The sequence below is a fragment of the Pinus tabuliformis genome, chromosome 9 (assembly GCF_031772625.1).
Source record: "Pinus tabuliformis cultivar Carrire ecotype Pingquan chromosome 9, CPIR1, whole genome shotgun sequence".
Lineage (NCBI taxonomy): Eukaryota > Viridiplantae > Streptophyta > Pinopsida > Pinales > Pinaceae > Pinus > Pinus tabuliformis.
Window position 1 is genome coordinate 1618305199 of NC_142307.1, and position 15481 is coordinate 1618320679.

General features: G+C 34.5%; 1 protein-coding gene across 1 annotated transcript; it reads left to right on the top strand.

Annotated features, from left to right (window-relative positions):
* The first annotated feature begins 4072 nt into the window (after positions 1-4072).
* Positions 4073-5245, top strand: LOC149154996 (uncharacterized). The gene is made up of 2 exons (XM_089445882.1): positions 4073-4408; positions 4854-5245. Exons 1-2 carry the CDS (start codon positions 4120-4122, stop codon positions 5078-5080), a joined length of 516 nt encoding a protein of 171 aa, XP_089302008.1. The 5' UTR covers positions 4073-4119; the 3' UTR covers positions 5081-5245.
* Positions 5246-15481: the final 10236 nt, after the last annotated feature.

The window sequence follows — 15481 nt, forward strand, 5'->3', positions numbered from 1 at the left end:
AACTTGTTAAAACATCAAATAGCGACAAACTTTTCCATCTAGACAAGACTGAGTTTCACCTTCGCTAGACTCGTTGAAACATCAAATAGCAATGGATTCACCTGAAGGGTGGAATTATACAACAAGAATATTTTATCCTCCTCAAGCTTGATAAAAACTAGAAAGGTACTGGTCAGCAATGAATGGGGAAAATGGAAAAAGGGGAAAACTATTTTATGGTAGTAGGTCACTCTTGAACATGACATTTTCACTCCATCACCACGATGATCTAGGTTGGGTTATTAGCTTGATGGTTATCATACCATCCATCACTTTTTTTTGGGTCAATGCTACCAATTCATTTCAATGTTTCAGATATGTTCAAGAGAAGTCATTCAGTCAAAATTCACCCTTTGCATTACCATAAACCTTCATTTTCATGACCACCATTCCTGAACCTTGTGTCGTCAGTCAAATTCCATCTCTAAAATCACTACACTCATTTCGTGTCATTGATGTGGGATACATCAAGGCCCTCTTGCGACGAGTCACTTCTTGTTGACATCAGAACATTATCCAAGAAGTTGACTTAGAAACACCCTTCCAGTACCTTGAGGCTTGCATGCATCAATCGAAGGTTTCTCGCTTCCAGTGATAGGTTAAAATCAATGGCCTTCGACCGAAAGACTTTGTATGGTGTTCGATATCAAACCAGCCATTCACACCATGCGGAATGTATGGCAGTACCTTGAGGGTCATTATCATTATCAGTGATATCTATTAACAGATTACATCATTGGCTGGTAATTAGATGGTGTCTTCCCATGTTCGACTTCAGATCACATATTCACATGGTTAGACTCGTACTTGAGGAAATGATTGAATGAGATAGAAGACCTCGGATCTAGTTTCATCCATCTAGGCTGCAATTTCAGGAGCACTAAATCATATGTACAATGGCTTTACATTGATAGTCATTCTGATCATGGGTCTATATAAGTAGATGACTTTTTATGTACCTGTAATGAAAGTTTATAAGTTGAGCATGGGTATGCCTTCCCTCAACAATTCATGTAAAATCAAATATCATGATATGTGTATTGTAATTGATACAGGTCACCTTCCACTTCGATACCTCCTCATCACATCGTAAAGCATTTCATTTGACATTGGCATTTTTCTGACTTCACGCTTTAGGGGGCAGTTGTTACAGATCCATTTGGGCACATCAATCCCATCATCCATATCAGTGTTTTAGGGCTCATCAAACCCCAATTTCAGTTGCTACATGCCCTAAACAAGTCACCCTTTTGAATGCCTCCTTCCCAGACAGTTTCATGACTTGAAGACATCCAGAAACAGCCTCTAGAGGGACCAGTGTAGGTAAGCTCTTGTAAAGGTGTGCTGCAGAGCAGTTGAGTCCACTGCCAGAGTGCTCTGCAGAGCACTTAGGCTTCCTTTCACCTACGATGGGTGAGAATGTGCGAAATTCACATAGGGTTTGGAAAATATTCTTATCTTTTGGAGTCATCTAGAAGGTTCCCTCAATTATCAACTCCTATGAGCTTGAAAATGGATGAGGAATGAGTTAGGGTGCATCCTATCCTCTCATCCCTTCCTCCATGGAACTAATTCTAAGTATGGAAGGCCATTCAATGCCACCATTTATGACAAAACCTCCTTCATCTTCCCATAAATTGACCACTCATCTAAGTGATCAGGGGCTGGATTATGTTGAATTGTAAGGAGATAATGCTGCTATGATATTTGGCTTTGGAGAAAGTGTTGTAATGCTACAAGTTTGTCATGCTTTTGATGTGATGTGGATGGGATCCAAGCTGAAGGAATGGCTTTGAATCAGACACCAATGGTTGTAATTCCTTATTCTATCTAAGAAAGTGTTTGAACCTTTCTCCCATATGTTTGTATTGTTTCATGATGCTTATATGTTTGAATTGTATTTTATTCCTTTCACTTATATTCAATAGATCGTGTGCTTTGATCGATTCTTTATTTTTTGTTTTGTTTACAGGTACTTCTCAAACGTATTAAGTATGAGAAGGAGCGATAGGATCGATACAAGGGAGATGAGAGGAAAGCGGAACACACATTTTGAAGGTGGATTTTATTATTCATTTTGACTTCAATGTTATTTAAAATTAGAAAACACACATGGGTACAAACTTTTAGAAATGATTGGAAATCATATCATTGTATATAAAATTTAATTTAAAATTAACATAAAATGATATAATTTCACAAAGAATGGAAGTGTCAATAATGATAATTATAAAAAAATGTATTGCATAATATATTTCCCATTACAAAAAAATACTATGTCATAAATTTATTTAAAAATAATTAATATATAAGTTAAATATATATACATTTATAAATTAAAAAACATGCAATAAAATTCTTAATTATGGAGATGTATTCCCACTTTATCATGAAGTTTTTTAATGTTTAAATAAATTTTGCTACAATTTAGTGGTTTATTAATAGTGCATGCCCAAAAAACCATAGCTCATTTTTTAATTAATTAATTTAATTAAAATAATAATAAAATATAAATACTTTAAATAACTGTTAGTTTGTGTATATTACCATAAATATTCTAAAATATTCCATGAAAATTAAATCCTATCACTTATCTAATAATTATTAATTAAATTAAAATTCTAAAAATTCAAAATAAACACTATCAAATTTAATAATATCCATCATAACATCGTTTCCCATTAAAAGTAATAACAACGATGAGTGGCTCTAATCATAGAGCGGACTTGTATTGGTCTCACGTCACTCTGGACGACACTGTGGACGTTTGTCAACAAGTTAACTGATGGAAAATAAAAACATCGTGCCTTCTCCTCCTCATATTGGAGAGAGTCGTACACAAATTTGGGCGTATTTGCGATCTTGTGACCAATGTAGCAGAGAAGTTGTACAAGGAGAACAAAGAAGAACTAAAGGCCGACTAGTTGGAAAGAACTTTCATAAGGTTTCGCATCCAAATTATGTAGAGATGACAAAATATATTGTAGCTGAGAGATTTGTCTCGAATGTTATTACAATTTGATAGATACGCCTTCGCCCAATATGAATTCCGCCAGTGTCGCAGGGGGCTCCACGTTGTTTTTGTTGCACTGGAGCCACCCCCCGCATGGGCCGATGGCACATTTCCTCTTTCGTCCTTGTTGAATGTGCATAACGTGCGTCCGCATACGTGGCTCGACCATCCACGGCGGTTCCTATTTCCACCTCCATAGCAAAGTTAATGCTATGTCCTTACCCCCTCTGACAGCGGCAGACGGCCTCCTTGACGTCATGGCGCCCTTACATGCTCGACCATGGATCATGGCATGCATCCCTCTCCGGCGATTACAGGTCACGCAGCTCCGGCGACTCTGCCGTCTGCCGTGCTCCTGCCCATCGACCCTGCCCGCCTCCACTTTGGCCTCCACTCTGGCGTGCAGGCACACGTCGGTCAGTCGGTTGCCTCCGCCTTGAATGCCACCACCAGACCGTACACTCATTTGAATTTGGAAACCCGCCGAAACAAGAACTTGAACCCGGCCATTCATTATTCTAAGTTGGTTTGAAATTTGAAATTGAAACCGCGGCATCTCGAAGAATTCGGCGGTACATTTTCATTCAAGAAAGTTGAAGCTTCAGTCCAAAGACACCTTCGTCGAACACATCAGGGGCCTGCTGAGCATTGTCATGCAGGACGTGTAGTTGAAGCTTTTTTTCTCCTCGGCTCCCAACATGGTACTGCAAAATATACACGTTGAAGCTGCCAAACCAAGGTTTTGGATGAATTCTGCACCGCCAAATTGGGGGATCTTTACGCCTAAGAAGACAAAGACATCATCGTTGAGATTTTAAAATCTCAGCCATCAAATATCATTCAGCAAAAATTCTGTACCGTTATCAGCTGTAATGGGCACGGCATCTTTTGTACTTGGCAGTCTTCATCTTCATCTTGATGTTCTTGAAGTTTTGATTGTGCGTCTCTGTTTCTTACATTTTATGGTTTTGTGTGTTCTGAAAATCGTATAGCTTTCTAATACCTTGCTATAACGGAATTTCGTCGTGCAGGCCTTGCAGGAAGGATACCAACACCAACGAGGGGAGATGTTCTCAGGAGGCAGCAAATTATCAGATTGGAGTTTGCTTGTTCTGTATCTGTTAGGTGTCATGCTCATTCTCTTTCCCTTTCCTGTGATTATTCTCGTATGCTCTTACCTCAAGGAGTCCATGCGTGGGCCCCTTTCTGAAGGTCGAGAAAGAAACACATCACAGGATGTTCGTAATGAAGATGGGGTGAACCAGAGCACGGAGGATATCTCAAAACATTCTGATGAACATTACGACATGAGAGTGACTGTGACTATGGCCAGCGATGAGAGGCCAACCTTCCTTGGTAAACCCACTTCTATGGCCGCAGCCGTAGTTAATTAAAATCCCTTCCACCCCTCACTGCCTTGAGGTTTTTATTCATTCTTGATTTTAATAATGTAGATTTGTCAGCTGAGGTAAGATATTTGTGTGTATATGTTTCATATTTTGTTGGAAACTCAAATATAGTCATCTTACTCTAATAAATTTAGAGTAAAAAATGAAATAAGAGAAAGTTATACCTCATCTGTTTTCTTTATAGGTTTTATGTTGCGGCAAATTCTTCAATGGTATCATGCCTATACTGGCCTCAATGCCTAGGTTCTGGATTATATTATTTTTGCAAGTCTAATTTGCATAGTTAAAAGACAGCAGAGTGATGAATGTGAACATCAGGGTTTAAGTTTTTGTGAGCTTGTCATGTTGAATGGATTTCTAAATCTAATTTGAAGTTAAATGTTTACTTTCAGCAAGAAATTATAATCAAATGTATTCGTTGGAGAAAGCAGTAGCTCGGTTAAAGAAGAAAATTCAGATCTACACATTGGACAAGAATTTCTGCGGTGAAGCCATAAGAGAATGCACTTCGAGTGATAGAGGTGTTGGCATGGCAATTCTTTTGCAGGCTCTTCACTGGAAAACGTTTCGTGACAAATTGAGCACATGTCTCCATCACTGCTTTCACTTTCTTCGCTAACCACAGCTAATGATGGCAACGCATCCACTGCTACACGAAGGCTATTAGGCACTTCTTCCTCCGCGGGACTACTTATTTCTCCTTCCTCTGTAATGTCACCCATGCCAATATGGATAATTTCAGATCTGAAATGGAAGTTATACGTATAGTCCTCAAGATGTTGTTTGATCTGACGCCATGTGAATCTGGAATTCCATATAATTTGACCATGAATGAAAAAATCCAGTCCTCGGTTGGGCTGGCGATGATCATGTATGTATCGAAAAACAATAGTATTATCAGGAAATGTAAATGTTGTTAGATAGTCTTCGCTCTCGTCATATTCACCTTCATTGCTTCTGAAACGATTAACAATAGCTTCACGCCATTCAAAATCTAATTCACGTATATCAATATTCTCTGATAAACTCTCGATCTGAGTACTGACTCTGAGGAGAACAATATTCTCTTGATGCAGTTGGTCATTTAATTCGCGTATACCAATATTCTCTGATGAACTCTCCCCCGAAAGTTGGTGCTCGACATATGTCGACATCACCTTATGAAACCTCACAGTCGACACCAAATGGTCATTTTCAATTCTTGTTGTAGCGACTGTTGAGGTTTGTAGAGCAGCAGGAAGAATGCCTGCATTTTCCTCGCGGGCTTCTGCTTCCACAGATCGCATAACATCGAGAACCTTTTCTCTCAGATACTCGTTATGGGAATTTGTAGAACTGTTTCGATTTTCTCCTTCCATGGTTCCCAAACTAATTCAAAAATAAAATAATAGCTTTATACTTGTGTGGATGAAAGACCTCGCGTGTGAAAGATTTGATACGAAATGAGAGTATTGATTTCGAAATTGCATTAGTAACATGTCTAAATAGTGTTTCCATTGGTTAGGGTTGTGATGGTTTTTTAAGCCGACGATGGTGCATTTCGTTATACATGCCGACACGTTAATCTTCACAGTGGCTATATGTGTTTTGCTTTTTCAACGAGATATGGAGGCATTTTATCAAATGTATAATTATATAATGAGAGATCAATTAGTTATATAATGAGAGATCAATTAGTTATATAATGAGATATCAATTAGTGCAATTTTTATAAAAAATACGTAATTTATTAAAAGTTTAAAATAATAAGTGTCATCTCAATTTATGGATGTACTTTCTTACTTACATTTGCACAAAATTATTTATGATTAACACTTATTTTAAACAGTATTTATTTTGAAATATTAATTTTAAAAATTTATTTTAATTATCAACTATATCGCTAATAGCTCTGAAATAAGCATTAAATACATTTTATCAATACTTTATCAAGCTGGTTTTTGATAATAAAATTTATATTGTTAGTCTTTGAATTCCTGTGGTTATCATTTTTGAGAAAGATGGTTAGGATTCTCCACGCTATAGTATGAATCGGGTTTACTTTCTAACCTTGATCCGTTTTCACTACAATGAATGAATGAATAAAGGAAGACTCAAAGAGTCAACAGAAATGAATAAATACTAAATGAACAAAATTCAAGAGAGCAAATTTAAATCTTAAATTAAAAACTAAACCTAAAATAACAATAAATAAAATAAATAATAATTATTAATTATTAATAATGGATTAATAATAATAAATAAAATAAAGGATAATAATTAATTATTAATAATAGTTTTATTTGTTTATAAATAATTATTTATTTATTTATTTATGATAATAAATAAATAAATAATTATAATCCTAAATAAATCATTCTAATCCTAAATATTTAATTGATCGTTAATAATAATTATCATTAATTTATTTGATGATGATGATGATTGTTAAAGTCCATTAAGACCAAACTTTGGTTTATCCGACCTAAAGAAACAAATTATTTAGTTTGATTTAAGATTTTATTCCTATACTCAAAAAGCTTGGAGAGAACCGAGCTCACTGTAATTTTTACAATGTAAAAGGCTAGGAAGGTCAGTATTGCAACAAAGATTTTGAAACTGAGATCTAATTTGGTTCTACCTGGGGCACTCTAAGAGGAAGTGATTTTCATCCTCGATGTTTGTATTCTCACAGAGATGGAAGAACCTTTCCATCCATGGTGTTTTAGGAACTGCCCAACCACCCGTTTCACTATGGAGCTCATGAGAGTTCGTTCTAATCTTGGCAATATTAATTTTCTTCTTTGAGCTAGTTAAAATAAAGAGATACTTTTGATCTTCTAGGGTGGGGTTAATGACCTCCTTATAATATCTTAATTTTCTTTTAGCTACTAAATCTTTCTCACACCACATTTTTTCTTTGAACTTAGAAGTAACAATATTTTTAATGTTATTAATGTTTTGCAATGCAACATTCTTGTCGATCTCCCAATGGTTTAACCAGGCCCTGGTGTCTTTATACCAACCTCGTTTGAGCCTTAGGTGGTTTTGGCTAGAATTTAAAGCTAACTTAGGAAGTCTATGGTCTCCTGTGTTATTGAGTTTGTGCTTGTACAACAGAAGCCTAGTCATAGCTAGGCTCTCGATAGGGGAAAGACCCACTTCTATAAGAAGAATAGGATAGGGTGTGTTGCTTTTAATTTTGAGGTTATACGTTATAAAACGCTTCTCAATCTTTCTCCAGGATTCTCTAGAGATGCTACAACCCCAAACCTCACATCCATATAAGATAACCGGAGTGACTAAAGTTTCAAAGAGGAACTTCTTTCTATCCCACATTATGAGGTTTTCCGTTTTACAATTATTTTCAAGACCAAAATAAGCTTTCCATACCCCATTAATCCATTTCTCAATGCTATAGTTCCAATTGAGCTTGTGATGAATATCAATTCCTAGGTACTTGTAGGAAGACACTTCCTCCAAGTTACTATTGTCATACATAAAATTAGCGTAAGTGTCCTTCTTGGATTTGATAATCATAACTTTTGTTTTGTCAATGTTAACAATCATACCCATGGTAGAGCAGAAATCCTTAAGAAGTATAAGTTGCTTATCAAGATCAGATGGGCACCTTGTGAGAAGAACAATATCATCAGCATAGAGAAGAAGGATGATGACTATCCCAGCTAAGATCATGCGAGAACATCCTGCTTCCTCTAAACAACCTTCTCGATTGTCGATGTAAATGCCAAATAGGGTAGGGAGAGAGGGGGAAACCTTGTTTAACTCTGATATTACACTTAATATCTTTCGACCACCCCTCTTTGCTCTTTAACTTGGCAATTACATTCTCATATAACCTTATAATGGCAGCTCTCAACTCAAAAGGAGCCTTTAGCTCTTCTAATCTGTTCCAAAGGTTGTTTCTAGGAACCGTATCGAAAGCATTTCTAAAGTCCACAAAGCAACAAAAGAGATTGGATTTATCATTGCGGCATTCCGCCACAATGATCCTAAGCGTAACGAGATGGTCTGTTGTTGAGTGTTGCTTTCTAAAACCCGCTTGGCCTTTAGCCCTCTTACCTTCACTTTCAATCCATATGCTCAACTTCCTTTCCAAAATAATACAATATAACTTGGCTAGGAGAGGGCTAATCATAATTGTCCGATAATTAGAGGGGTTATTTGTATCCCCACTTTTAAAAATAGGGATAATGAGGCTTTGAGTCCATGGTTTAGGGAACCCTTGCTTGACCGCTTGATTGAAAAGCTTGTGAATGTGGGGGATGAGGACAGGACCTCCAATTTTGAAGATTTCCGCATGGTAACCTTCAATGTCCTTAGCTTTCCCATTAGCCAAGCGATTAACCCCAAAATCAATGTCTTCTAATGAGAAAACTTCTTTGGTTGTGAGTGGGGTTTCAATGTTATCCATGACATTTGGAGATTCATAAAGCTTTTTAAGATAGGAATTCCAGTCGTGTAAAGCAATTTTATTTTGTGTTGAATTTTTCATACTTGAAAATATATGAGCAGATATGTATTAGAAAGATATAAGGAATGTGTGCACCTAATATCAGCAAGCCAGACCGCAGACGCACGTGCCCCGGATTTTTTTCTATTACCGCAGAGAGATCGTGAATTATTACCGTAGAGAGATCATAAATTATGACCGCAGAGATCGTAAATATATCACCCTAAATTATTACCGCAGAGAGATCGTAAATACATCACCTTAAATAATAATAAAAACCATTAATGGTAATTAATAATAAAGTATTAATAACTACCTAACTAAATTTAGCAATAAATAATTAATATTAATTTAAGATTTTATTTTTTTATTAATCTACTCATTAATAATAATTATCAATAATTTATAATTAATTATTTAATAACTTGTAATAAATAAAGAATTATTAACATGCCTAAATAATTATTAATAATAACTAATTAATAAATTTATTAAAGTAATCTTTCATAATAAATATTTAATAACTAAAATATAATAAAGTTAAAGCTAAGGACTAAAAATCCTAATTAAATTCAATATAGTTAAGAAAAATAGAAAAGATAAAGGATAGAAAATTATGAGTGGGATATTATACCTTCTGAGGCAGAACCAGAAGAATTAATATGTCTTATTAGAGTATAATTTCCACTAATCTTGTTCCCGTCCCTATTGAGATTATGTGTATGCTTCATACGTGTTGAGATTATGTGGATGCTTCATGAGTGTTTAGCAACGGCTCAGAGCATGATCGTTCACTCTTAATATCGTCTCTGTGGTAATAATGCATATAGTTATATTAATATAGCTTGTGCTAATAATACGTATAGTTATATATGATTTTTTTTACATATTTTGTATTTTTTGTAATTTTTTTAATGTGATATGCATAACATTGATTATATATATATAGATGGATGGAAGGAGGAAGGGGAGGGGTACACTATGGCTTGGAGGAGACAAAGTGTTTAGTTACTCTTAGGGTGTCGGTCATATGACAAATAATTAAACAAAGATATATGGTCCCTACCAAGGGAATTTTTTTAGCCACTTGGACACACTTATGGTTATATAATTAAACAAAGATATATGGTCCCTACCAAGGGAATTTTTTTAGCCACTTGGACACGCTTATGGTTATAGGAGATTCTCTCCAAGTCGTGCATCATCTAGTCAAAGACTCCCTCCAAAGGAGAAATCTATGAAAACATCATGAAAAACTCACTAAAATTGTGGAAGATATCCTATCGAAAGCATATTTCCATGTCCTAAGAGAATTCATGAGAGAAACAAACAACTATGGTGAAGAGGTGTGTAAATTGTAGATAAATGTATTAAAGATTAATGGCTAAATCATGCCTATTATAATTCCCTAATGGTGGATAAATTCTATTAATAAAATTCCCTAGTAGCTTTATGAGTGGAAAATTTGGTATTTTGTTGGGGCAATATAGTAAGGTATTCAACTACAAAACCCCTCTTTTTGTTACTCAACTATATTCTCCTCATGAAAATCATGTATTCCAAAGGAAACCATTGGAAATTTTTGATGAATTAGCCACGTAATTCTTGATGTATTTGGTGCAAACATGCTGATAATTATATAATACAAATACTCTTTTTTGTTTAAAAATTAAAAATAATAATAAAATATTTTTTACTATTAATATTAAATTTTTATATGCTTATTAATTATATTTAAATATGAATTTATGAATATAATGGTTAGGAATACGAAAAAGTAGTTTAATTTAAATGGTCAAATGAATATTAATTTATAACTACCCTTTATATTAAATATATATTCCAAATTTCTCTATTGAAATATATTTTTATTTTTAATCATAAGTTTATTAACTTGTCTAGATCCATCATAACTTCACATCTACCAAACACCCAGAGCGATCAAATCTCTTTGCATCTTAAGATATTTTCATATCAAGAGATTTGATCCCTCTTACCTCTTTTTAGATTCAAAGTTAAGATGGATATAGCCTGGTTTAATTCCCCCCTTTAAATAGGCTATATTCCACATGGATACCATGGGTTCTCATAAACCTAGAGCTCAAAAACCACTGGTAACTTTACCAAGTTAAGTTTACCTTAGATTTAATATGTTTTTATTTATATGTTGTAAATTATCATTATTACAAATATGAAATATTATTATTTAAATTTATTTTAATGTGCTATGTACATTATGATTTTTTTCTTGGAAAATTTATTTGTAATATTTCTAATAATAAAAAATTACAATATATAAACTGAATTGAATTCATTTGCTATTTTTATTATTTTTTACTTTTTAATACTACTTTATTTAAATCATCATTATGCTTTATTATTATTATTACTTTTTGATCTAATGCTTCATTTTCCAGAAATTACAGCATCTCTCTCCAATATTAAGGCAACATTAAAATGTTTACAATCATTGCACTGAGAGGTGCTCTACATCTCAATATGGGGGTGATGTTGTATTTTAGTTGATGTTGTACTTTAGTAAACATCCACAACATCTCTCCAATCAATAAAAGTATATTTAAAAATACAAACATAGAATTTAGAAATGTAAAATAAGATCTTCAAGAGGCATAAAGCATATTTTAAAATATTTAATATAAAATCTATCAAATATTCAAAAAGGAATATTTGATCCCAAAAATATACAATCAAATTTTAAAATATGCATAAACTAGTTTAGGGGTATAAATTAAATGGATGTTACATTCCCATAGGAATCAATTCATGATAAGCATCAAAACACTTACACCACCCACATGGTTCTTACATTGCCCGAATTATTTTAAAAAAATCATAAAAATAAACTTAATAATACTTTTTCTTGTTAATTTGAAATTATATTACCTCAAAATGACTTCATATAAAACTAGATATCATTATTTGAGTTGATTCCAGTAAGCAACAAATGGTTTAGGTTTATCAAAATGCCAAAACTATAGCTACTATATTCAAGAAAACTAAAATAAGATGAACTACTAAAAATAAAAATCGTAAGTCGGGTTGTTAAATATGACATCAAGCATTTCGTGAAGTGATTGGGGCTAGATCTTGGGAATTTGTACTGGTTGGAGATGGAGGTTTTAGGCCACATTAAGGATGGCCTTCTATGTAAGCCAGTCGAGCTTTCAAACTTGTATGACAAGAACTTTGATGGTGTTAGAACTCATTAAATTTCATTCAGGAAGGAGATAATGTCATTATGGTCTTCATTTTTTTCCTTAAGGACCTTATCGAGAAGTGTCTTCATTTTCCATTGTAGGGTAATCAAGTTCAAATATTGGCTTCGTCTGCCCCTTGTATGTCTGGGATCGGAGACCCAGTTTGTTACTTAAGCTTAAATTCCAGAGTTAAATTAGGCTTGGCAGTCATTAGTGGTAAAAACTTCAAGTTAATGAATTTCCTCTTGGATTTGCAATGGAGTGGAGGACTGAAAAAATATAGCTGCATTTTTTTCTTGGGATTGGGCTTGCATCACCTTTGGGGCCTCTACCACCATACCCTCAACGACAACACATCTTATGTCAAGGAATGATATGTAGAGTTACTAGGAACCAAAGAGAGGACACCACCCAAAGAATAAAAAAACTAACGAGGTCATAAAACTAATAACAAAATAAAAATAAAGTCGAAGAAAACTTGAGTTTCCTTGGCAGTTTGAAGCAATTTCTTGAAAAATTGAGTAGTTGATGGAAAGCGAGGAAAGTACTGCAAATATGGTCTAACAACCATAAAGAAATAATAACACAAAAACTAGTACAGAAAACCACTGCGTTTTGAAAACTATATTCCAAGAGCCACCAAATAGAAGCCAAACAATTTAAAGATTTCAAAAAACTAAAGAGATTGGACATAGGATGAATTACTCAGCCTAGGAAAGTCGCCTCAGCTTGAATCTACATCACAACGAGGATGAATTGTTGCATGTTTCCACTCTTCCCTGCTCAAGCAACCACCATAGTTGGCATCCGCATCCCAAAGCTCAACTCCATGGTTTTCTTTTTCCTCCTCCCCTCATAGTTGCTCAAAGGTTGGTGCATGCATTAGAGGTCAACATCCTTGGGGTCTTGACCTCCCTGAATTACCATTCACACATAACGTTTTCCATTGAAATAAGCCATCCTTTGAACTAGAGCTGAAAAATGCGTAACTTACCACACAAAAAAGAGTTTTGATAGTTGGGTTTGAGCCCCACAAATCATTCGCCATGGGAGAATTTCCTCACCTGTGGTAGAGAGATCTTGCAAGCACAATAGATAAATGTGGAGACAAGATCATCCAATCAAGAGTGTTCAAATAGATAATGGGTTTCCCTATGATTTTGAAATGAATGAATGTTTTTTTTCATGTGTGAATGCATGGGGTGGGATGGACACGCCACCCCCTCTTAGATGGGATGGGAGGCAGCAGTGTAACTGGTTCCTCCACCCCCCTCCCTCCTTTTTCAATGTTAGTTCTAACACCTCAATAAAGAGTTATTTTAAATTATTAGTATTATTATAAATTATAAAAAGAATTAATATATGATTTAAACATTATTCCTAACCATGGAAATTTACCCCCACTTTACCATGGGAATTATTAACTGGTAAATAGCTTTTGCTATTATAATACCGGCCAATATCACGTCTTATAAATTCAACATAACCAATATGACATGTGTTGATATAACATTTTTCCTTAATTTATGTGAGATGACTTAATTAAAAGAGCATAAATAACTTGGAGATAAATCTTAACCCTTTATTAATGTATACTACTATGAATATTCTGGCATATTCCATGGAGGTTAAATCTCCATCATCTACGCAATTTTGGAAGGCCTATTATGAAATAGACATGTCTATAACCATAAAAATATCAACCACCTCATTATATAAAATATCTAATATTTTAATACTTATAAAAGAAATTACTCTTTTAAAAGATAATTACTAATAATTAAATTAAAATTATCCACAACCTAGTGTGAAAAAGACATGCCTATAGGCATAAATATATCAAACACCTCATTATATAAAATATTTAATATTTTAATTCTTATAAATAAATAAAAATAATCTTTAAAAAAGGTAGAAGTTACTGATTACATTTAATTACTAACTCTAAAATCTTGTATAATGCGTAGGACTTGTCGCTGACAACTTTCAAGAATATCAGAAAAAGAAAATTTATAAATTTATATTTTTCATTTTACGTGTGTAACCAACCCTCCCACATTTACCCAATTTCACAATCTCATCATGGTAAACATGAGACGAGTGTCACTATGACATGACCTGACCTCCAATTTCCAGTTATGGAAGTGGGGTCGACACACCGACACTTACGAACATCCTATAGGAACTACAGATTAACCAAGAGCTAAAGAAACACCCGAGGTGGTCAATCCCTGAGATGGAACCTTGTTTCTTAGACCTAACACCCCAATCACATGCATAAAAAAGGCAAGGTTCAGTTACAAGGCTCCAATTGCATGCATAAGCCTGTTTCCATCCGGTTATGGCATAAATTCCTCAGTTCCGAGCATGCGGTCAGAGGATCTATGCCAACTTTTTTAGGCCGTCCTTTAGACCACTGCCCAGAATTTCCTGAAACTTTCCATAATCATACTTTAAATGATGACAACGCCAAAAATTCAAACTTGAATCAAGGACGTGCATGAAAGGAACTATTACAGACCTCCCAAGATAGTTAGTGAGGACGTGCATGACCAAAAAGCATCAAAAAAAATTATCCACCCTCAAAATCCCTACCCAAAAAACATTGAAGTGCGGTGCAAAACAAATTGTTGGTACGCTATTAATGCAACGAGCAATCATTCCCTCTCCAATTTCACAAGAATCTCCTACTCAAGTTACCTCCTCCACTATGGTTATATTAAGTTCTTGCAAATGTGTGAGCTACAAGAAATTAAAACTGCCTTGGAATCTCCACCAATCTTAGGGAACTCGAATTCTCTGCATGACCTAACTATTTTGGGTTGATTGATCAATTAACTAGATGATCACTGAGTTTGACTGAAGTCCCACTGCTTAAATGACCTTCCACTAGTTCCTCCAAAAGTTAGAACTAGTTTAACTAACAACAACCTCAGATAATTGACCCTTATTGCTATAAATTAGCAATCACATATGTAGAACTGAACTCTAACTCCTCCAACTCAAATTTACTGAGTAAACTAGGTGACACAAGCCATCTCACACAAGTTAACATCATCGAAGTTGTCTGTTGATGTGGAAATTCGAATTTTTTCAATTTAATCAAGGAAAAATCAAATTGAGAATTTGTTGCTTCATTTTTCAACACATAGTTCACTAGAATGTATTACTTTCACTATGAGCTTGGCATTGTTCACATGTTAAGTTAATAAGGTTTTGGGTTGATGTGGTTCTATGTGTTGTGTATATAAAGAATAGGTGTCCATCTCATGCTATTAGAAACAAAACTCCCTATGAAATGTGGTATGGCCACATTCCTTCAGTGAGGCATCTCAGGGTTTTTGGTTCC

What these genes read in the sequence shown, in the direction of transcription:
- LOC149154996 (XM_089445882.1), top strand. Translation starts at nt 4,120, where the DNA reads ATGTTCTCAGGAGGCAGCAAATTATCAGATTGGAGTTTGCTTGTTCTG. An exon ending in TGAGAGGCCAACCTTCCTTG is followed by an intron (nt 4,409 to 4,853) that starts GTAAACCCACTT and finishes GTTTACTTTCAG; the next exon opens with CAAGAAATTATAATCAAATG.